This window comes from Patagioenas fasciata, chromosome 17, assembly GCF_037038585.1.
Source record: "Patagioenas fasciata isolate bPatFas1 chromosome 17, bPatFas1.hap1, whole genome shotgun sequence".
Taxonomy (NCBI): domain Eukaryota; kingdom Metazoa; phylum Chordata; class Aves; order Columbiformes; family Columbidae; genus Patagioenas; species Patagioenas fasciata.
Window position 1 is genome coordinate 10,331,706 of NC_092536.1, and position 24,620 is coordinate 10,356,325.

Here is a 24,620-nt window from a genome sequence, read left to right on the forward strand (position 1 = left end):
CAGAGGATCTTCAGGGCAGCCGCTCAACTGCTGGGGGTTTGGGGTTTGGGGTTTTGCGTTTTATTACCTTGGTGGAGAGCTGGGATTGTAGCTTCTCCATCCTGCCAGATCTTCCGAGTAGATGAAAACAGTGCAGCTATACTGCAAAACAATCACCACAACCTCTCTGCCTCCCAGGTTTCTGCTCCGTTATGGCAATGCAAGGACATACTGTGCCCAGGGACACCTCTCACACAGACACCTTCTCCCCCCAGGCCACAGCAGGTTACTCTGAAAAGCGCAGGTTACCCATGCTCCATGCAGCCATGAGATACAGGTTGTTTCTCCATCTGAAATGGCTAGTCCTGTATAATTAATTAACAGCTCACAGCTGAAAGGCTTTGCCCAGGGGAGGGCTGGGTTTCACCCCCCTGAGCATCGCTGTGTCACTGGCTCCTGCAGAACCAAAAGCAAATGCTCCGGCCTATCGGTGGCTGGGCTGAGAATGCAGCAAACCCACGGGGAGTGGGGCAAAGTCACCCAAGGGTGCCTCCTGGGCCACGTGCTGCCCAGAGCCTGCTGTGACGGAGGGCTGGGCTGCTCACCTGCCAGGCCTCCAGCTGCTGCGAGAGGTTCACCTTCTGCTGGATGGCGTCCAGCAGCTGGCTGTTGAGGGACATCATGTCGATCTTGCACTTGGCCAGCTCCACCTCCACCGCGTTCTTCCTGGGGGAAGAGAGAGATATCGGGGCATGTGACTTTTTTTAATGGAAGTGTTAAACACATCCTGGAGGAGAAGTCAACAATTTCTTTCATTGGCAAGTTCCCAAATCTGAAGCTGTTCATTTCTGTTGTGTTCTGGACAACCTATTCACCTGAAGAGCGGGATGGAACTGTAGACATCATTACTATAAAACCAGCAGATTTCTGGTCAGTACACTATGAAGAATAGAAAGAGGCAGATATGCTACTGTGTAAGGTAATATAGTGTGCCTGCATAATGTGCAGGATCTGCAATTAAAAATCGAGATCTAAAATGAGGTAGAATCTACAGATAAATATTTTTTTCCTTTTCTTCTCTTTAATAATGCATAAGAAAGGAAATGGTATTTTCTACAAAACAAATGATCTGTCTCTGATGACTTGATCAATAAGTTGCAATATAACCAAACCAAAAACCCCCTCAAAGAGTACAACTCTGCTTTCAGTTTCCAAAGACTTTGACTGAAGGAAGAAATGAAGGAAGAAAGTTTATCACTGATACGCTTTTTAAGAATGACAAACTGTTGAAATTGTTTGAATTAAATACTATGTTTTTAAGTAGAGCTCCCAGTTTCAATGGGGTTGTGCTGCCACTTGGGAACGCTGCTGCATTTCTTGCCATCCATTTGGTGGCCACTGGGCCTGCAATGCCATGACCAAGGTTGCCCCAAGCGCCCTGAGTGCTGCCCCTGGCTAGTGGAAAGGAGCTGTCCTCTATGAAGGAGCAATTTCCAAAGCTGCCCAAGCTGGGAAATGCTGCTCACCCTGCTTGGGAGCACACAAGTGAGCACAAACCTTAAGTTTTCAATTAACTGCTGTGTGATGGGAAACTGAAACATGGCTTGCTGGGAACCATCTTTCCTTGCAAACATTTTCAGGAGAAATAATTGCATGTTATTAAGTGTAGCTAATTCATTGCCTCCTAATAGCTCCCTTGTGCTCCCCTGCAGAAGAGCAATTTGGGAATTTGTGTTTATATTCCAGGTAGTGGTTGCTTAACACCTCCTATTCTAGGACCCTATTTTCCTATTGCTTCCCTTGTTGCCAACATTCAGCTTCAAGCTAAAAATTTTCCATGCCAGATGTCTGCCTCAGGCAGCGATTTTATTTCTGTTCAGAGTTGAGGCTTTTTTTCAGGAGGGCTTTAACAAAAATGACTTAACCCTTGAGGTGCGAGGTGGGAAACATATGACGAGCTGGGAGCAGCCTGCTCAGTCTATGGAGGGACACTTCCTTTTCTAACACAATGCTCTTGTCTGCTTTCACTTGCAGCTACTTTCTGCTCATTAATCACCCACCACTCGCCCCTGCACACTTGTCATGTCCCTCTTTCTCTGGGCTTCTGCTGTGGCAGGACAGTCAGCTGTAAATATAAGTGCTTCGTCCCAGCAGGGTCATTAACCACCATGGAGAAGCTGTACCCTTACACTCCTGGCTGTGGGTTCAAGCACCTTAAAGAGCCTTCTGTTGCGAAGCTCCCCATTGCTGCTTGGATATTACCAGGGGATTTATCACAGCAGCAGCATGTTGCCATAGCCACAGCAGAACCAGCAACCCACACGCGCTGAAAATGTCAGAACCACCCTTCTTGCACTCGGCAGTGCAGCTGGGATGCTCCTGATTTTTGCCAACAGATGGAGGTGTTACAGAGGACAGAGATGGGAATTTGGTAGCTGGCTACCCAGGCAGGAGCAGCACAGATGATTGGGTCACTTAAAAAAGGGACTGTGCTTGCTGATTTAGCTCCCCACATCTGCAGAGGTGCAATGCTCTTGCTGAGGGCTTGAGTATTAGGCACTTCCATAAGGAGATGGACTGGTGGTGTCCTGGCCCATCAGCTTATTGAAGAGATTATCAGATGTATCCTTTCTACCTAGAGCACAGAGGGTGCATGTTTCTGCTCCTCTCCTTGGGGCAAAGTGTGCTCCAGGCAGCGTGGCAAGTCCAAGCACAGAGCTGGGGAAAGGGGCTATGGGGTAGCAAAACTGCACAGGTCTGCAAGCAGGATGGGGAAAATACAGTGGGAGAACTGAGAGGAAAATTAGAGAACTGCAGGACTGGAGAAACAAAAAAGACCCTGAAACAGGAAAGGAGAGTGAGTGACCAGAGGTTTAGGGAAGAAGCCCAAGCAGGGCTGTAATGGGGATGAGCAGGAAAGCAGAGTTGTGTGTCTGGAAGAGCAAAAGAAGAAAAATATGGCAAATAGGGCAGACCTAGTGTTTCCATTTGATTCCCTGAAGTCTTCTCCTTGTTGCTGTGACTCAGACCAGCACTGGAAAAACCCAGCCTGGAAGCATCTTGTGCTTAGGCATTCTGTAACTGCTAGCCCAGCCTGGTTCTGGCTGTTTGTGCCACTTACTTGGCAATGGCCTCATCTCGGTCCCTGATGGCCTGCAAGAGCCGTTCACTTGTCTCCTTGTCTTCAGCAGCACCTCGCAGCCGGTCCCGTTCCTCCTTCAGCGTCGTCATTTCCACGCTCAGCAGCGTGACCTGTGGGCAGAGGGAAGGCGTGAAACCCTGACTTACTTGGGTAAATTAACCATGAGTGGATGGAAGAATACAAAGCCATGTGGGCCAACCTGGAGGATGAGCTTCCTTGCTTGTAAGAGAAGCTGTATCTGCTGAGAGGGGGCTGTTAGTGCTGCTGCAAACCCTCATGAAATGCGCCAGCTCACTTTGGGATGCTGACAGCGCTGGTCTGAGCAAGGTGAATCACCAGGATGGTCTCAGTAATGTGTAGCAACAGCACTGAAAGCTGTGCAGCTGTGTGGGGCAGGACCTGCCTGCAACTTTGCTGTCCCAATGGCTCAAAAACCACTGTGGCATCAATGCTGAAATACTGCCCCTCTCCAGGTGGTTTGTCCTGTGCGTGCAACCTCTGAGCCTGCCTGTTGCACTCTGATCTTTTCAGGGTTAAATTATTGCAAACACCATTTAGCAGCAAATGAGATTTTCTGGAGAGAGGGCCATTGTGTCTCTTGAAGTAGTCTGAAGCTGAAGACAAAGGATGTGAAAACTCCCTTCAATGCCATGGAAGGTGTTACTGGCACATCTTACAACGTTAATTAGACTTTAAAATATGTGCAGAGTCTTAAATAGTCTGAGGAATGATCTATCGTTTTGGTCCTGTACAGAGTGAGTTAATAGGGTGTGAAATCACACAAGGATTACATTAGCACAGCTTTGCAATATTTCATACACATTTAATTTCTTTGTCTAGGGCACACACATGCTCTGTTACGCTACTCTACCACCTGGAAACCCTTTCAGCGTTTGACCCACCTCCTTTCTCTAAATACAGCTCAGTAGCACTTTAAGCCTCAAAGAAATCTTTAAATAGAGGGCAGACACTCAAAAAGGGCTCATCACATCAGCGGCGTGGGAGGATCTTCCGTTAGCGCAGCACGGCTGGGTCGGCGGGTGCGAACGTGCCCTGTCTGTGTGCAGAAGTTCCCCGCTGTGTGCTGGGGCTGCCAGAGAATCGGGGGATTCTGCCTGAGCTGTGTCCCCCACAGCCCAGCATGGGTTGCATCTCAGGATGATGAGGTGATGGAGAGCAGTGGTGGGAGCTCTGCGAAAGGTGCTGAGCACTTCTGCTGAAATCCCAGGGGACAGTGGATCAAGAGGCCCCCAGAAAACACTGTTTGGGGATAGGTTTGGGGTTTTAGCAATTTTTGTTTGTGTTTCAGGTAAGAATGGGATGCCACAAAGGGAGGAAATGGACCAGGGAGGAGGTATGAAATCACTTTCCAGTGTAGTCAGAGGCACGGGCGATTACAACATACAGGCGGTCACTCAAAATCTGTGAATAAGCCTCTAGTGGTCTCTGTCAGCATAGCCAAGTCACAGTGATCAAGCTCTTGTGTCTCCTCCATCTCAGATGTGTTTAAGGGTAAGAGGCACCTGGGGATGGTGCGGAGGACTACAGCAGCATGGCCAGAGGAGTGTCTGGGCTCATGTCTCACTGGGGGCAGAAGTTTGGACCCTCAAAGGTGTCCCTTGTGGTGGCCACCTTGCTGAGAGGAGCAGTCCTCAACACGATCTGCCTCTAATCAGCTGCTTTGTCAACCAGACTGTTTGCCATCTCAAACACACGCAGCCATCACTGCCAGGGGTATTTAATGATGCTCTCACTATTTTTTTCTTTGGTATCATGGTCAGAGGGCCCATAGCCCTACATCAGGCTGTCAGACCCCAAGTTGTGCTGACTTTCTGAACAGGCATGTGTTTTCTTTTTTCTTCTTGAAAGGGTATGGCAAAAGAGTGATACAGCACTGCTGGCAAGACCACCCAAGGGTGTTAATCCCATTCCCTGCTCCAGTGCAGCTGGTGCTGCACAAGCAGCTGTGTCAAATGCTGCTTTTGCAGCAGCCTCCAGACCCCTCCAGTGTTTGGAGACTTGTCCTGTAGAAATAAGGATCACAGAGCATCTCCTTGCCTGCCTGTCTCCATTTGCTAATTTTGGCATAGGATCTCAGACACAGATGATGCTATTTTCAGTGCAGATGCAGTGTGATTTTGTGCTTTGGGTTTGCTGTTGGTTTCAGGGTTGGATCATTTGTTGCTGTTGACACTGTCTGTTCGCCCTGGGGTGTTGCCTGGTGCCAGGTTTGCCATGATTAAGATTCTCTGGGTGTGCATTTATGAGAGTTTTGTGATGGTGCTGTGGAAGGAGGTGAATCTTGTGCCGTGTACAGCAGAGCAGCACTGTTTTGTCCATCCAGTGGTTGCACATACCTCTTATGAGGGCTTAGTGGAAGAAAGATGGATCAGACTGGATACCTCTGAGTTTCCACTACCCCGTATCAAGCAGTCTTGTACTTTGGGGTCTTCTGCTGAGAAGAATTTAAGTGAAACAGGTTGGCTGAAAAGCAGACTGGGGGAAAGGTTTAAAGTTTGTCTGCTTGAGATGATGTCTGGGATGGGCATCAGACAACTTGTCAAAAACTCTGGTCCTAAATGCGTGAAGCCTCTGTAACTGGGTCTAACACAGACTCCCTCATCCAACCACAACTGGCTCCAATCTTCTTGGGTTATTTATCATCTTGATCTGTTCCAGAGAACGTATGTATTGGTAGATGAATGCTGGTGTTACAAGACCACATGCAAAGCGTGGGAATTGCTAACCTGGCTGTGCAGTCGCTGCAGCTCCTCCAAACTCTGCCTCAGTTTCCCCCGTTCTCCCTCCATTAATTCCCTCAGGGCTCGCGAATCCTCACTTGTTCGCCTGATCTGTTCCTCTAAGGTGTCATCGTCGCTTCGTCGAGAGCTCTGAGAGCGGGAGAGAAATCTCTTGCTCAGATTTCACTTTAAAAAAGGCAATTGCATTAATTTGATACAAATTTGGAATGGAGGATACTAAACAAGGATGAAGAAAGTGTGAATGTGACTTTGGTAGACTTTCAGTTTTGTTCTCATATACCTCTGCAGTGGAAACGTGCTGAGCCAAGGGTAGTGTTTCTACACATGATAAAAAGAGCATGCAGACATGTTTTCACTTTAGCATAAACCAAATTTACAGAGACCTACTGAACACTTGGAAACATATGGCTCTGTGTTTGAAGACCATTTGCAGGACTCCCTATTTTTTATTTAACAAATACAACTTCATCTCTATGCTCAGCCCTCTTACCAGCTATTGCAGGTACCGAAATGAGGAGGGTGAGTACTCCCATGCAGGTCTGTGCTTGCAGGGTCTGCACTATCTTCTTCACCACGTCATCTCAAATAAGTCACACTGGCAATGCAACCAGCTTGTGGGTGATGGAAATGGGTCTGAATTGAGCCACTGCAAAAAGCGGGGTGTTTTCCCATAGTTCTGCACTCCTGCGGGTGCTGAGTGGTCCTCCATGCCATCCCTTCCTCCCCAGCAGCCCCAGGGCCATACCTCACAGTCACCATCGTGTGTCAGTAAAACCCTTCACCCATCAATGAATTTGAGTCCAGCAGCTCTTGCCAAGACATTTGCACTCAGGGTCAATTTGCAGTGACAGAACCTACCCACATTTGGATTATGATGCTTTTGTGATACTACTGCTAATAAAGCAAGGTTAGAAAAATCGTAAGAGAAATAACTGAACTGTGATGTATGAGACAATCTGCAATATTTCCATGTTGAAACTCCAACTTACCACAAATCTCAACGAAAGCCTACTTTCATTCATTTTCCAGAATGACTCCCAGATCAGTGACAGTTGCAATGAGCTTATAGTTGCCTGACCACTGTGAGCTGAAACCCCGTGTGCTGGCTTGGGGCTTGGCTGAGCATTCGAGACACACAGAGCAGGCTGTGCACCATGACAGACCGTCTCTCTGGGTCCATCTCTCTGAGACCAGGGGCTTCAGGATCCAGTAGGAACCTGCAGGAAGCTCCGTCACATGGGCAACGGGACATGCGCAAGCCAAGGTCTCCCTGTGCTGTCAACTTACCGTGGAGTCTGCCCCATCCAGCACATTTTGTATCAGTCTTTTCAGCTCGCTGAGTGCTGCCCGTAGGCTGCCGGCTGGGACATCTTTGGCTGATGAGGTTTCTGAAGACTCATCCATGGAGGAGTCTGTAGAGACTGCTGAGTCTGCGCTGTCGTTTCCTCTGAGGTGGGAGCAGAGGTATCGCACTTGGCAATAAGCTTCCCAGAGCTGCAGCCTCAGCTGGAATGAGAGAGCCTGACATTAGCCTTGGAACATCAAGACCATGGAGATCCTTTTTCACAGTGAAGTGGGGCATGTGATCACCCAACCTCACAAATCTTTGTCTTGCTTGCTAAGTTGGTTTTGAAATGGATACAGAGATTTACTTTCATATGGTCAGAAGGGTGTTGATACCAGAGCTGGGACAACAACCCCAATTTTCTGGCTTTTGGTTCAGCTCCAAATGCAGATCAAATGCAATAAACTCCCTCTCTCTCTGGGGCTGGCCACAGAGGTGCGCGGGCTTTCCCAGAGGCTGGAGGGCAAATACCTGTTCTCGTTCTTGTTCTAGTTCCTCTGCCTCCATGCTCTGCTCTATCTCGGATAGCAGGGACGTGCTGGTCGTGTTGAAATTCTGGAGACTTTTCTCCTCACTGAGCTCTTCTACTTTCCCCTGCAGCTGCCGATAGGACAGCCGCACCTCCTGGAGCTCCAGCTGGCTTTGGTGCAGCTTGCAAAGAAAGTCAAGGAATTCGTCAAGGAAGCAGGAAAAAATATTAGTGGAGGTGACAGAGACTGGATGAATCTCTTGGTTTGTGACGCAGCTGAGAGGGAGGAATGGGTGTCGTGAAAGAGGGTTCCCAGCCAGGAGGAAAGTACTCTTGGCCGATATTGCTATTTACTGGAGCTTAGTAATCTCCAAGCATTATTGGACACTGTTTAGACTCCAGAAAGATAAAAATAGCAGGTTAATCAGCACCAAAATGAGGAACATTGTGAAGATGTTGGGACCGATTAATTTACCCCAAACCGTGTCTTCTACTCTATTTCCCCCTTCTTCCCTGTCCTGTTGCTGCCTCCTCACCTGCAGGTCCTTGTCATGGCTTTGTCTCTCCAGGATGAGGACTCGGTCCTGCAGCTCCTCCACGGTTCCCTGGAGCAGGTCATTCTCCTCCATCATGGCACTAAGGCGATGCTCCAGCTCCCGCTTTCTGTCCGTCAGCATTTTGATCTGCAGAAGAAAGTGAGGCGGTATCGGACCCTGCACTTTCCAAGGAGCAGAGAGGAGGCAAACTGCGTTCCCAAGAGATGAAAGAGCAAAAAGCAAAAGTATGCATGGAGGTATTCTGTACCTGTATGAGAGGAACTGTATGTATGTGTGTGGTTTAAAGCTTAGGAAGGCTCTGAAAGGAACCTCCTCCTTCCCCAGGCTGCATGGGCAGCTCCAAAGGGGCTGGATGTGCACTGCTGGGAAGCCAGGGAGAAGGCAGAAATGTCCACATGGATTAAGCGGAGACCAACCCTGCCCACCCCTTGTACCTTAAAATTTGCAAGACTGGGCAAAACTAGTTACTTCTCCTGGTTGGTAACCCGTGTGAGCATGGCCATATTTTCTCCTGTTTGGGTGCTGGAAACCACGGGGTGAACTGGCAGGATCCTGCCACAGCACCACCCATCTGCTGATCTTAATTGCTGCGCGTTCGCCAGGGATTTTTCTGTCTTTTTACTTGTGAAGATTCCTTTCTGTGCCATGCTTATTTTTAGTCTCCTTTTAAAATTGGTTCATTTCTTTTAATTGTCAAGGGCAGTAATTTCAGGTGAAGAGGGACAATGTGCCAAGCAAAACCTCTCAGTTAGCTGGGGACAGTGCACAGAATGAATCAGCACTAGCCAAGGTCACTTTTTATTTAACCAAGAAAATGAAGCCTTTTCGCAGACCAATACACACAGGTCCTCTGGGTACGGGGTATGCCATTTACCAGTCCAGTATAACCCTAAGTATTCCCTATGGTCTCTTTTCAATTCATGGACCATAGATCCTTCCCACTGCTTTCTTGGCTTTTTTGGGACCTTTTCTCTTTTGCTACTTTCCAAGTTGCTGGAAAGATTTGGCTGCAAGAAGAAATATTAGCAAAGTGTGTGGACTTGCTATTTCTGCAGGGTAGAGGTTGTTGTAGGTATCAGAAAGCTGTTCTTAGGTGACTAATGGTTTCTGAGATGTCTCTTCCCACCACCATCATGATTTGCGTGGGTTGGAGAAAAAAGAGTGTGAGAAAAATAAGAGGTATAACACAGAGATTGTATTCAGAGTTCATATTTGGTATCCAAACCAGCAATGAACACCCTGTGAATGACCATCTAACAGAAAAAAACATTGCTCTGCTGTGGGCCCTGGGCGATGGGAAGGACACAGGGGAAAAGGATTTGGAAAGCAAGAGGCAGGAGGGGGTGAGAAGGCAAGGTGAGGCATGCACGGTGACGGGCATGCATGATGCACACGCAGGCAAACCCTTTCCGAGCATCCATACTTACTTCAAGGACCTGCTGCTCCACACCAAGGGGAGGGGAAGAAAAGGCGAGGGACCAGCAGGGAGCAGGTGGGAGTGGGGAAAAAAGAAGAAATTGAGAGATTTTAGGAAAAGCTCTTCCAGACAGCTTACAAATAAAAAAAGTGGTAGAATAATAGAGTTGGACACCTTCTACCCCTCTAGTTCCTGCATATGTGGTCCCTCAGTGACCCTCATCAGGGAAGGGAAGAGGAAAGGAGGTAAATTGACCAGTAAATTGACCTCTTAATTGACCAGAGCTAAAACAGGCAGGGGCTCCTTGCCTTCCCACGTGCAGGGCTCAGAAGCAGGAGAGGATTGCTGCTTTCTTTGCAAGCATGACAAACAGAAAAAAAACCAAACCAACCTTGCAGACCTTCCCACCGTGCCCCAGAGTTTAACCTGTACTGGGCAGCAGTCCTGCAAGAGCACAGCCATGTTTTAGCTCCTGGAAGATCCTCATCCATTCATTTTGCAGGTGTGCTTGTGACTGAGGTTGAAGCTGGCGATGTCACCTCAGCCAGCCCTGGGTTGCAGCAAAAATTCTTGCTGGGGGAGTCCTTTGCCCCACAGCTGCCATCCTGGCTGCCTTTTGAAGGAGCAAGGCTGAGCACGGGAGACTCACCTCAGCCTGGAGACTCTCAAGCCGCACGATGTGTTGGCTGCTGGAGGAGTGTTTCTCCCGAAAGTCCTCCCGGAGGGTGTGGACCTGCAGGGAGAGCTGCCGCTCCACCTCCGACGCCTGCAAGGAGACACCAGCTGGTGTTACCCCAGGGGGTCGTTCCATGGAATGAAAGCAGTTCTCTCCTCCCACCCATGGGAAGATCTGCCCAGAAATGACTTTTGTGCAAGCCCTAGTTTTGGCAGAAACTCTGAAGCCTGCAGAGTTTGGATGAGGGAACAGCTAATCCTGAACTGATGTTGACGAGAGCAGCCATTTAGACCATGTTGATTTTCTCTGTGGGGAGCCAAAGGGACACAGTCTGTAACTTTCTTCCATTGTAAAATAGCATGATGACTCCCATGCCCTACAGGGAATTTAATTTTCTTCAAAAATAGTAGCCTGATTGTGGTTGAGGAAACCAGGCCACTTGCAAAGGCAGAGGCCAGGGAATCGCCACAGACCCCAGGAAACACTGCTATTAAATTTACACTTCCTAAGCCTCTGAACAACTTTGGCACAGCTCTAAAATAACAAGTGCTCTTTGCCTCTGATTTCTGGCTCCCATCAGGGCCAGACGGAGAAGCATCCGCTCCAGAGGACCGTCAGTGCGGGATTGCTGGGCTTGGCCCTCGTTCCCATTCCGAAGGAGCGATGCCCCATTTATGCGGGTGTTTTGAGGACAGGGGAAAGGCCATTCCTACCTGCAGGATCCAGGCTGCGGGCAGCCTATATAAATGACAACTTAGACATGTTAACTACTCTCCAGACAGCTTGATGGCTGATTTTTACATGGTGAACACACTTGTTTAGGCTTGTAAGAGAACATAAGGTTTTCATGACAAATCCCTAATGAGACAGCACAAATGGATGTTTTTCTATTTAATTAGCTTCCATCAGGTTCCATTACACGTAGGCACAGACCTCCCCCTCTGGCAAATTAGCTGGAAGGGAATTGATGCCCCTCAAGAAGCAAATGCCATCAGCAGCCACAATGCCTTCAACAGGGAGGTGAGATGGGAGGGAGAGACGGGGGCAAGAGGGGAATCACAGAATGTCATGGATTGGAAGGGACCTGGAAAGCTCACCCAGTTCAACCCCCCCACCAGAGCAGGAACACCCAGCTGAGGTTCCACAGGAAGGTGTCCAGGCGGGTTTGAATGTCTCCAGAGTAGGAGACTTCACAACCTCCCTGGGCAGCCTGGGCCAGGCTCTGACACCCTCACTGAGAAGAACTTTCTTCTCAAATTTAAGTGGAACCCCTTGTGTTCCAGTTTGAACCCATTACCCCTTCTCCTACCATTGGTTGTCACTGAGAAGAGCCTGGCTCCATCCTCCTGACACTCGCCCTTTAGATATTTATCAACATTAATGAAGTCATCCCTCAGTCTCCTCTTCTCCAAACTAAAGAGACCCAGCTCCCTCAGCCTTTCCTCATAAGGGAGGAAAACCCACATTGGGGTCAGTGGCTGTGGGCAGGTTTGGGAGAGCACCCTCACATCTGGCAAACGTGGGCCAGGATTTGCTTCGGAGTATCACAGTATCACAGTATCACAGTATGTTTGGGATTGGAAGGGACCTCAAAAGATCATCTAGTCCAATCCCCCTGCTGGAGCAGGAACGCCTAGGTGAGGTCGCACAGGAATGTGTCCAGGCGGACTTTGAATGTCTCCAGGGAAGGAGACTCCACAACCTCCCTGGGTAGCCTGTTCCAGTGCTCTGTTACCCTCACTGAGAAGAAGTTCTTTCTCAAATTTAAGTGGAACCTCTTGTGTTCCAGCTTGATCCCATTGCCCCTTGTCCTATCATTGTTTGCCACTGAGAAGAGCCTGACTCCATCCTCATGGCACTCACCCTTTATATATTTATAAACATTAATAAGGTCACCCCTCAGTCTCCTCTTCTCCAAACTAAAGAGCCCCAGCTCCCTCAGCCTTTCTTCATAAGGGAGATGCTCCACTCCCTTAATCATCTTTGTTGCCCTACGCTGGACCCTCTCCAGCAGTTCCCTGTCCTTCTTGAACTGAGGGGCCCAGAACTGAACACAATATTCTAGATGGGGTCTCACCAGGGCGGAGTAGAGGGGAAGGAGGACCTCTCTCGATCTACTGACCACCCCCCTTGTAATACACCCAAGGATGCCATTGGCCTTCCTGGCCACAAGGGCACAGTGCTGGCTCATGATCATCCTGTTGTCCACCAGGATCCCCAGGTCCCTTTCCCCTACACTGCTCTCTAATAGGTCATGCCCCAACCTATACTGGAACTTGGGATTGTTCCTGCCCAGATGCAGGACTCTACACTTTCCCTTGTTAAATTCCATCAGATTATCCCCCGCCCAACTCTCCAGCCTGTCCAGGTCCCGCTGGATGGCGGCACAGCCTTCTGGCGTGTCAGCCACTCCTCCCAGCTTAGTGTCATCAGCAAACTTGCTGATAGTACACTCAATTCCCTCGTCTAAATCATTAATGAATATATTGAATAATATTGGCCCCAGTACTGACCCCTGAGGCACTCCACTAGATACTGGCCTCCAACTGGACTCCGCACCATTGACCACCACTCTCTGGCTTCTCTCTTTAAGCCAGTTTGCAACCCACCTCACTACTCTATTGTCGAGACCACACCTCCTCAATTTAGCTGTGAGGATGCTGTGAGGGACTGTGTCAAAGGCTTTACTGAAGTCAAGGTAGACCACATCCACCGCTCTGCCATCATCCATCCACCTTGTTACATTCTCATAAAAGGCTATGAGGTTGGTCAAGCATGAGTTACCCTTGGTAAAGCCATGCTGACTGCCCCTAATGACCCTCTTATCCCTTATGTGCCTTGAGATGGCACCAAGGATAAGCTGTTCCATTACTTTCCCAGGGACAGAGGTGAGGCTGACCGGTCTATAATTACCCGGGTCCTCCTTCTTGCCCTTTTTAAAGACTGGAGTGACATTTGCTTTCCTCCAATCCTCGGGCACCTCTCCCGTTTCCCAAGACTTGGCAAAAATGATGGATAGCGGTCTAGCAATGACTTCAGCCAGCTCCCTCAGCACCCGCGGATGCATCCCATCTGGACCCATGGATTTATGGACGTCCAGACTACTTAATTGTTCCCTAACCCAGTCCTCATCGACTAAAGCAAACTCCTCCATTAACCTGGCTTCATCCGGGGTCTCAGGAGTACTCTGGCTGACAGAGCCCAAGGCAGCAGCTCCACCAAAAGATGCAACGACTTTGCTCCAGTAGCTTGTGACCTGAGGACTAAGCACACAGACCAAGCCTGAGCTGCCCAGGAAGGCAACACTACACTCTTTTAAAAACGGTCCCTTGTTTTGCACAGTTTTGCAAAATAATCCACAAAAGGCTGTTCCTGCTCCATCAAGAGGAGGAAACTGTGGCTGCCCCCAACACCGCTTGCTTGCAGGGGCAGCAGAAGATGGAAGTGTGGCCACCAAAATCAGCCAGGCTCTGGCCACTCCCTTCTGGAATGAGAAATGGTTTCCAACAATATCTTGTCTACCAATTGTTTTTTCGTTCCCTTCTTATCCTGGATTAGCATAACTGATCTCCTCCTCTTCTTCAAAGGCTCACACCAGAGGCCTTTGCATATCACACTCACCTCATTTAATTTAAAAAAGCTTCCTTGCACGGGCAGAGTATACAAAATATAATGACAGCACAGCACTATTGGAAAGGGTTGGTTATTTTTCTTCTCTTAAGCAGCTATGGATTTCAAAGCATCCTGAGCAGCTATTAATTGGTGACACTAAAGAAGATGGATGGATTGTGCTTTTTTGAATGATTCACTTGCTTTTGTAGAGACTGCTGAAACATCTTCATGCTGAAATACTCTGCAGGAGCTGTCAAGGATGAAAAAGCACTAGATGAAAAGCATCGAAGGATTTTGCCTGCAAGATGCTGACCACACTCCCAAGGAGCATAAGTGGTACCAGATGAGGTGACACACCAGTATTTGATGGTTAAGTGTATAACATAATTTATATGCTAGAACAATTCTATGTATAGACAGTGTAAATGTACAATACAGCAGTAGGAAACAAGGGAGCGTTAATGGCAGTGTAAAAATCCCTGGTAAGACAATATATAGCTGGTGTTGCTAGTTCTGGTCCTCATGCTCGGATTGGAGCAGGTGAAGGGATGGGCTGCAAGGGTGATCCAGATCATGAAAAGTCTGTTATATGAAAGGAGACTAAAAAAGGATGGCGTGTTTTATCTCATGCAATGAATGCTGAGAGAGGACTCCCTATAAATACATCACGGATAAGGACACAGAAGGGAGAAGCGCTATTTAAGTAGAAGCACAATTTTGGCAGAAAGAATGGTGTGAATAAACTGGGTAAGAGTACATTAAGGCTGGGAATAGGAAGATTTCTACTTTTCCAAGGAGATGCAGTAGGATTCCTCCTCCTTCACCATTACAGTAGGAGAAATGGTAGCAAAAATTAATTTTGTGGTGGAGCTGGATCACTTTATCATGCAGTTTCTTTCAGAGGGCTCTCTACAACAGAAGGGAAATGAACTGACCTCAGAGGTCCTTTCCAGTACTAGACTGCTTGCAGGACTGTAAGGTTTGTATTTACCAGCTTTAAATTATCATCTGGAATTTATCTACTTGGTGCTCAGCTTATACACTCACACATCTTGTTCCTGCTGTTATAGCCCACATGGAGGGAAGAAAGGACTCACTTATTGTTAGTGTTTAGGGCCCTAAAGCAAGGCGGGATGTCACAGTGCCACCTCAGCATACACCATTCACATCCTATCTCATGCAGTAAAGTAAAAATAATACTTTCTTTAGCCTCATTCAGTGTAGAATATTCTCTCTGACCAGCCGTTTAAAAGAAGTAAACAGAAATAATGATATCATGTGTTTCCCTCTACAGGAGTATGAGAAAAAGTCTTCATCCAGTTCTTCTAGACAGGGAAATGGCTGATGCCTTTGGTCTCACCTTTGCAAAGGTTTGATCTTTTTTAGACATGAGACAAAATCTTCTGAGCTGAGCTCTGGTCATGGAAACCCCCTTTTCACGCTACATTTGTTTCAGAGGTTATTAATATTGCTGCTGAGCTATCCTTTCTAATTGACTATAAACTCTAGATTTTAACATCAATTGGCATTATTTTATGGAAAGCTACCTTGACAGTCTCTGATATTTGTCAGGCTTTGTGGTGTATTTTCATACAGTGTCTACTTGGGTTCTCCACACTCCTGTACATGTGTGCATGTGCACATATGTGTTTTAAGTCATGAGCTCACTACTGATTATTTCTAACATGCTCTTTTCTTTAGTGTTATCAGAAGATGTAACATTCTATCTGCATTTTCCCTTCACTGCTCAAATAAGCAATGGCTTTTGTTGAAAGGAATTTCTTCTGCCTCAGCCAGTCTGGCTCTACTCTCATTATGCAAACTGTAGGGCTTTCTCTTCCCCATCAGTGTTTTCCTAAACATTAAAAGCTAAAATGTTTTGTGGCTATGTCAATCATTTAGTGATGCATTGATTTTGCTACAGAGAAGTAATATTCCTTCCAGAAAGGCAGACATATATCGCTCAACATCGTAGCTTTGCTCTGTAGTTAAGAAAGAATTAATTTCCTGGGTATAGGCAAATTAGCCAACCCAGCCACCAGGCAGGGTTTGAAACACATCTGCAAAAGAATAGACATCAATTCACAATTAGATATATTCAATCAACTGTGAGATCTGCTTTCTGGACTTCAGGCAAGGTTTAGATGAGATTTGGGCAGTGCAAGAAGAAAGCAGGAGCAGGAAGACATTTTGGCCTCTGTTCTAATTAAAAGCCTTTTTCATTGCAAACCTGATTAAGTTTCTCTCGTGATTAATTCTGAAATTCTAAGATATCCAAAACTATATATTTAATTGAAAAGTACAGCTTGCCAGTTACAATAACTCCATGAGGTTTAACATCTGGAATATACGAGCATTAAATAAATAAAATAAAGATAAATTGAAGCACTGACACCCCTGTGAAGAGGGGATCCTGGAAATGTTTGGGATGGACTGTGAGAAATGAATAGCCCATAGGCCTGTCTCATTCAAAGAAAATCCTCTTTGGGGGAAGATTTGCTAAATAAAACCAACTGTATACAAAATATCCAGCTCTAAGTCATGTCAGAAAGAAAAGGAGAATGGCAAAAGTTTAATAGACTGTAGCTGGATGAAGAAACCAATGTTTCCATACAATTTGCTTCTACAAACAAGATGATTCAAATTTAACAAAGGATATTGAAGATATTATTGCCTAAAATAGCTAAGAAAGAGAAGTCCTAATTAGTGCTAAATTTGTAACACTCAGGAGAGCGTGTTACCCCTTTATTAATTTGCCAACAGCTGAGTTCGAGGGACTCCCTGTTCCCACTGTGGCACCATTAACACTTCAAACCACTAATTGCTGCCTCCCCTGGCTTCAGGTTCCTGGATTCCCAGCTCTTCTCTGGGAGGAAAAATATATTTGGCTACCAAGTCGCAAGCAAAGGAGGAAAAAACAAACATCTTGCCTTAGAATAATTAAAATCAATACATCAATCTGGCTGCCGAGGACTGGGATTGCTGCCCCCCCCCCACAGCCAGCACCCCGGCTCCCCAGTGCCCGCCGGCTGTGCTGGGAAGCCCAGATTTCTGGGTTAACTGATCCATGCCAAGAAAGAGGTAAGGCCATGGCTATTTTCCAACCCTTGGCACGCTGGTGCCATAAGCAACCATCTATATTGTGCATACCTTGAGGTTGCCCAGTTTGGGAAGCTTTGGGAGATTTTTACCAAAGCTTTTCATTCAGGTCAACTTAAAATTGTTACTCGAAGCATAAGTCTATCCAATAAAGTGCTTTTGTAATAGTGGCACTTGCCTTTTGTCAACTTTTGAAGGGTTCAGTTCACATTTGCTGATTTATGTGTGCAGAGGAGGGATGTCCCCGACGGACCGTCCCTGGGATGTGGCACCATCAGCCCCGTTATGGCAGCGTCACCACACGGGGGGAGAAGAGCAATGGCCAGACGCCCACCCAGCCGCTCCCTCAGACCCCTTCCTCAACAACACGGGGAAGAAAATAAGATGAAAAAGCTCACGGGTTGAGATAAAGACAGTGAGATCACTTATCATTAGAGGAACTGGAGGTAAAACACCTTTGCAGTGTTGCAACGACGCCACTTCGATTTGGTGCAAGGAGATTTTTTTGTGGTCGATGTTCTCGGTGAAGTTTGTGAAGACTGTGCCATGAGCACGTATTTTAACGACAGTTCTGAAATACGTGTATCACCATGGCAAGCAGTGGCGTTTATTCGGTGTAGGTGTCTGGGCAGCAGGGCTGCGGGACCGCTCTGCGGGGAAGACACAGCCGGTTCCAGCCGGTTGCAGCTCAGCTGCCCTGAGGGGCACAGCTGTGCCTGGCAGTGACGCCTCTGGAAAAAAGTACTTAAGAAAGGACAAAACACTGTCTGGCAGTGATGAGTGAGGTAAAAAATGTGAGAAACAGCCCTGTGAGCACCAAGCTTTGAGGAGGAGGAGGGGGGACCTGGCTAAGCCTTCTCCACAGGACCTGTTCCCGCTGCTCCCCAGTGCAACGCAGGACGTGGGAGCTGGGGAGCGCTGTGTGTCATGGCCAGGGCCCGCATTTTCCCCATCTCTGCCAAATGATGTGGTGGGGCCGAATCCTTCTCTCCTTGCTTCATCCCTCGCTCTGCTCCCATCCAGCTGTGGGGAAATTAAACTACACAAAGTACGTAGCAGCTTTGGTCCTGGTGTGAGAGCTACCACTGCCTGAAGAAGCTGTGTGGAAAAATGAGAATTCAGGAAATCTGCAATACTTCCAAAATATTTTGGTTGTAAACATCCAGCAGAGATCAACAACATCGACCACATGGGATATTTTTAGAAAAAATTGATTTTTTAAGACTGGAAAAGTGCTAGGATAGTGCTATGTAATATATACCTATCCAGTAGCTATAAGCAGACTGGCACGTGGATTAAATACCAGGAGCTGGAGAGAGAGTATCTGCTCAGCTTTTGCAGGTAAGATTTACTTCCTAACACAGGTTTCTTTCTGCTCAGGAACATTCTGTGCAACCGTAGCTCCTGTCAGCCCTCTCCTCAGTGTTCTTCTTGGTTTTGACCCCCAGACAACTGCTGCTTCATTGAGGTAAGATCTGCGAGGTGATCACAGTAAGGACATGCAGCATCCAGCCCTTCAGGCTTCACTGAGGGCCTGGCACGGGAGTCATATATATATATGTGAAACTGTGAGCTGGATATGGCACCCTATCTTCCTGCCTCTGTCACCCTTTCCAGTGTAATTCAGGCAAATTAGTTCATAGCTGGCATTTCATGCCTTTATATTACACACCTTCAAACACTCAGCTACCTGCAACAGTCTTTACACTCCTGGAGGTCTCCTCCTGGTTATGCCTTCTCTTTTCCTACTCAGAGCATCCAATAAGTCCATATGTGCTTAGATAGTAGGGTTTGATTTTGTGGCACACTGCCTGACCTTTGTTACAGCTGTACAGGTTGATGAGCCTTCCCTTCAGTGGGAAACAAGGTGATGTTGTAGAGCACAGGCCAGTGGATTTGTTGGCAGGTCCTTTGCTGACAACAGAGTGGGTGGACAAACGAGGAAACAAATGAACATTTTTATTAACACAAAATGGACCTGTCAAGAAAAAAAGGCAATCAAAGATTTAAAGGATGAGGATTCTTAATTGCCAAAGAAGGAGTCCAAGTAAAGGAAAAGAGGCACTGGAATTGCTCTTCCGTAAGCATCAGGCTCAGGAAACATTACTGAGAACTGTAGCATTAAACCTACTCCAAGAGGACTCTGTGAGACAAAGGACAACAGTCACATCTTATGCTAAGATCTGTGCTACTTCCACAGTCATGATACTTTGGAAATACGATATGTTCTTGCATATGTCAAAGTGAGAATTCTTTGCTGTAGATCTGTTCCCCTTTCCCTTCTGTAGGACAAGTAGGAAATGCTTAGCATGTCCTTTGACCTTACTCCTATTTACCCGAGTTTTACAATTAAACAAACCAAAACCATAAATCATTTCTTCCCAACACACCCCAGAGCAGTGGGCTCTTGTGGCTGGCAAAGAGTTAATGCCCATCAGCTCAGATGCCTCACACCTGGAGGCAGAGGCCAGTGGGGAGCTGGCCATAAGAGGGAACAGGGAGCAGCTGTGTTTCTTGTCTGAGGGGCTGGGCTTGCACCTGCCCCTTGAGGTGGAAAAGTGCTAGGCTAGAGATGTTTAGCCCTTTCTTGGAAACCTCCACAAAACCTGAACCTGCTCAGTCTGAAGCTGGATTGCCTTTTTAGGGCGATGAGAAGTTTGCACTAGTTGATCTTGGTTGTTTCCCACGTTTCTCAAGGCTGGAGAGCTGGAAGTGCTGCTGAAGGTAACTACTGTTAATACTCAGACACAATAATGTACTGCTACCATTTTTTTCTCTGGAAGTGTCCTTGAAATATCCTTTTAATAGGGATAGTAAACTTTTGCTGCATCATTAAGCAAAGCGTGAAAGAGTGGATAGTAAAGATTTTTCTGGCAATTGAATTTTTTTTTTTTTTTTTTTTCTCTTCTTACAAGGCTAGCTGACATATGAGAAACAGTTCACAAGGCAAATATCTGAATGCTTTGCAAAGGGCTTAGAGGAATGAATGTAAAATGGTGGTCTTCATCTTGTTTTTCAGTAAGTGCTAACTTGGATAGCTGTTTGGCTGAGGCCAAAGCCCATTAGCTTAGGCTAAATGATTTGATGGGATTAGGATCTGTGATTTAGAACAGAAGCAAAGGCAGTTGTGTACCATGTGGGGGCAACTCTAGCTGGGTGTAATGTCTCTAGGTTCATTGTTTGAATGAAAGAAATGTTTTCACAACTTGATGTGGGTTGTGCACGTGGTTTAGGAGGTGCTTAAACATGACCCTCTGTGTTTTTTGTAGTTTATTCCTGACCAAAGCATTTGGCTCTTGTGGAGAGGAAAATACAGTGTGTGGAAAAATGAGTCAGCCTGCTTCCTGTGGGAGGGCCTGCCGGAGGCTCGCTGCTTCGAATGCTGCAATAAATTAGCACTGGAGATAACTCAGAGGACAAAGTGTGCCTGGAGGACATGCCATGCTAACTAGTGCACACGGTGGCTCTTGCTCTCTGTGTGCAAATCCTGCTTGCAGAAGGAGTGTGGGAGATGAGGCAGCTTTGCGCAGTGGCTCCCAGCACTGGTGTCTGTTATGAGGTTCTCAATGTGAGGCTTGTTGGCAGCAACTTGGCTCCTGGTTGTTGAGAAGGAATAGGGTAATAAAGTGTAATGCTAGCAGGCTCTCCTAGTTTTGTGGCGATGCTGCACGTGACCTTGACTGAAGCATTTGTTCCTCTGTACTTTAGTTACCTATTTGTAAATGGAAGCAGAAAGGCTTATAGCTTAAATAATCAAGCCTGGTTACACTAAAGTGGAGCTGAGAAGAGCCACTGCATTCACTTTAGGGGAGCACAGCTTGGATTCAGTGTGTTGGAAGGTGGTCTGGGGCCTTCAGGTTAAAAAGTCTGTTATTCCCCCCACACCTGTGTGTGAGGCAGCAGGTTCTGGAGTTTTGCTTTGGCTGGGCAGAGGGAACCACTACAGTTTAAAAGCTGGCTGGTCTGTGTTTTGCATTAGTAAGTTCAATGGTCTGCTCTCCTAGATAACTTCTAATGCATTTCTAGTGCTTAATTTCCATTAATAAGTTATTTTTCCTGGACAAAAGGCATATTTTATCTTGATAGAGCATTTTAGCCAAGTTAACTTTTATGTGGGGTTTTAATCCAAATTTTTTTTGAGCTCAGTCTGACTTTTCTACTTGAGCTAAAGGATGAAAGATATTTCTTCCAGTAAATTTCTAGTGCGCCATAAGTGTAGGTCAGATGATAGCCTAATGAATACAAAATGCCTGACTAGTCTGGAAATAGCTGAACTGAAAACATGAAGATTTAACCTGCTCATTAAAACCTTTTGAAAAAAAGAAGCAGAAGCTTATAGTGGTGGAAGCAAAGTGAAAAGTAACATGTGCTCCTGCTCTGAGAGGCTTTACTGTCTTTGTCTTCCCCTGGTAGCCAGAAGTCAGGACAGCCAATCTCCATTCTTGAATTTATTTTTTTATGAAGCTGTTTTGGTCTAAGACTTTAAACCTGGAGGTGTTCACACTCAAATGTCTGCGCCTGGAAGCAAGAGATGATAATTAAGCTTCTTGCAGTCTCTTGCTCTGGCTTTAAGCACTCCATCTCCTTTATTTCAAAGAAAATGAACTGAGTTCTATTGGGGATATCTAATATGTGATGGCAGGTTAGCAGCTCAGCCTGCTCTTGAAATCTTCATCTAAATACTCTGTTAAGCCCAGAAATATACTCTTTGGGGATTTCATAGTAATATAGAAACCAGAAGCTTTCCGGTGTATTTAGACCTGATGCTCAAACTTGCACCTACAAACACATCTGAGTGCATGAAAATACTGGTGTCCAGTCCCATATATGTGTGAAATGAACGGATGCCAAAAAAGATGAGGAAAAATTCGAGGAGTTGGCTTAAAATATATTAATATCTCTCAGGAAGCCTTCAGACAGGAAGAGAGAAACCATTTTCTAAAATGTAGATGTATATTTAAACTTTATGGTAGATCGACCTGGGAGATGTTTTGTTGACGTTTAAAGCCCTGCTGACCCCTGACAGCTTCCATCAGGCTATTTCTTAAAAACGGTACTGATGTGTTTGTTATTTCTTTCACAACTTGATAAATTTATTTCAAAAGTCAGAGGAGGAAGAGCTAAGTTTTCTTTTTTTTTTTTTTGAGTTTGGCTTGACTAAAGCAAGATAGAAGACGTTCTGTGCAGAAGGCTTATTTCTCATAGCCAATGCAGTAAAACTTACGGCTGCTTTCTGTAGAAAAATAAGGAAACCCAAGCCCTATAGTGAATATTGGCCAGGATGGGAGCTACAGCTTCAAACTATTCCATTAAAGCTTTCTCTTCACTAAATGTTTTTAGCACTGATAGATGCAGTAGGGTCATAAATGAAAGGTGAGTGCTATAAAAATGAGAAAGTGCCTCACAAAGTTTTTTGGCAGGGAACAACAAAACAAAAACAAACCCAAGAAAACAAAGCAAAACCAACCAACCAACCAAAAAACCACTACCAAACAAAGAAAACCTCAAGCACACACAGAAGCATGTCACAATTGCAATGTGCAAATAAAAAGGTCCAAATCTACTTTCTTGAAGGATTTTTTCTGAAACTATTGGGTAACATTTTACTTAAAAATATTTATTGGTCAACTACTATTTGATCTGTCATTCTAAGCACACCAAAGCTGTGCTGGATAGCTGCAGATAAAAAGCTTCTAGAGAGATTCCATTTAACTTGGCAATACTTCTTCCTTTACTTCAGCAGCCTCCAGCTATTCCTGAATTGTTTTCCCTTGTTGGCAGCATGAAAAGACCTGTTCAGAGCACAAGGTCTTTGGAGCAGGCTTCGAGCACAAGGCATACCTTCCTTTTGGTGATTCCTGATGAAAGATAATTACAATGTGTCAGTAATAACATCTGAGCACTCTGATCTGCTGCAGTTGAACACAGATCTATACTTTGTCCATTACCATATGTAGTAAGTACATGAACACTTGTCTCAGCTCAGCTTTGCTCCTTTTCCACTAAGGTTCAGCTTATGACTCAGTGCAGCAGATGCTTGAACACAGATGTACTTGTTTAGCTCTTTGTGCAGTGCCACAGATGTAGGCACTAAGGGGATTAGGTCTCTAAGTAGCAGATCCTCAGGGAAGGGGCTCGGGCTTCAGAGCAGTCTGCACCTTGATAGCGGTATGTAGTGACAAATACGTAATATAACTTCTAGCGTAAGCCAGAGCTGCTAAGTTACACCACAGGAAGTGTATTCAAAGTTGATAGTAAGTTTTCTGAACAACACCTGTAACCCAGCTTTTGGGAAGCCGCTGAGCACTTCTGTAAGTGGCTGGATCTCATGCATGCATCAGCCTGGCAGCTGAGGTGCTCCCTGAGGAGGCAGCTTGGGTGCCACTGTGGCTGGAATCTCTGGGTGATGGAGGGTCCAGCAACAAGAATGTGGATCTCTCCTTGGAGCTTTGTCCTCCTACAATCCAGCTTTTAAAAAGTTCTTGCATGAATTTATTTAAATAACAGCTTTTGGCAAACTCTCTGGCATTTTGGTACTTTAAGTCCTACAAAAAGCTGTGCTTGAAAATAAAAAATAAAGCAAGTAGATGCACACAGCAAACTTAGCTGAAAAACAAGGTGGGTGCAGCACTTTCTGTAGGATGATGTATAAAATATACTGTGCTCTGCCAAATCATACACATGCAGGGGAATGCATTATCAGGGACTGGAAAGAGCCCCTCTGTGTATGAGTTTCAGGCTTTGGTGCATCTGTGAATACCACTTAAGGTAAAGCATGGGTGATTCTGTATGGGGGAAGCCACCTCAGTCACAAACCCTTCATGTATTCAGTTATCTTTCCTTATGGAGGAGAGGTAGAGTGCTGTCAGAAGAAAGAAAAAACAAACCTGTTGTAGCAGCATCCTAACAGCTGTGTCAGAGTAACTACACGTGAACTAGAGTCCACTGAAGTGCTGCAGACAAAGGCTTTGTATTTGGCTGTGGGCAGCAGATTTGGCACACACGTGCTATACTTAGACTTGCACCTATAGCCAAGGTTTTGCAAATGTAGGTCAGGCGTTGTTGAATCAAAAGCCCTTTCCTTCACAGTCTGAGATGCTGCTTAAAATGATAGGAAGCCTTCAAACTGTGAGGTTTTTTTGGCACTGAGCCTGTTGCATTCTGACAACTGACCCCATGTGGATACAGAAAGCTTGCAGTCAGCTGGGGCTGACAGCAGAAAAGGGGTGCCAGGCAGACATGGGGACTGGGGGTGATCTGCAGCCCAGGTTTCTGTGCAACCAAGCCACGAGGCTGCCTGCAAACCAACCCTGGGCTGGGGAGACCTGCAAGCACTGCACATGATCTGAGATTGGGAAACATTGTACTGACAGATGCTGTGAGAGTTGGCAGCCTGTCCTATGTGTCTGATGCTGAGAAAAGATGTTTCTTTCCTGGTGAAGATTTGATGGCTGAGGCTATGTCTGGAAAGAAGCAGCATCCTTCATAAAGCCGTCACGACCACAGAATGGCGAAGGAGGGAAGCATACCCCCCTAAATTCCCCATTTCACCCTCAGTGATT

At 46.3% G+C, this 24,620-nt stretch overlaps 1 protein-coding gene across 3 annotated transcripts in view; it reads right to left on the reverse strand.

Moving 5' to 3' along the window:
- BICDL1 (BICD family like cargo adaptor 1) overlaps window positions 1-24,620 on the reverse strand; it is a 50,925-nt gene that overhangs the window by 7,707 nt on the left and 18,598 nt on the right. For 2 of the 3 annotated variants that reach the window (XR_011741670.1, XM_065851968.2), the window contains exons 3-9: window positions 10,321-10,437; window positions 8,234-8,380; window positions 7,700-7,879; window positions 7,171-7,389; window positions 5,869-6,012; window positions 3,101-3,231; window positions 585-705 (exon numbers count right to left, since the gene is read on the reverse strand). Coding sequence is in view for 2 of the 3 variants with exons in the window: in XM_065851968.2 (XP_065708040.1) it covers window positions 585-705; window positions 3,101-3,231; window positions 5,869-6,012; window positions 7,171-7,389; window positions 7,700-7,879; window positions 8,234-8,380; window positions 10,321-10,437 (1,059 nt within the window). In the remaining variant the exon portion in view is untranslated. The remainder of the gene's footprint in view (window positions 1-584; window positions 706-3,100; window positions 3,232-5,868; window positions 6,013-7,170; window positions 7,390-7,699; window positions 7,880-8,233; window positions 8,381-10,320; window positions 10,438-24,620) is intronic. The other variant, XM_071815947.1, reaches the window with a different exon arrangement.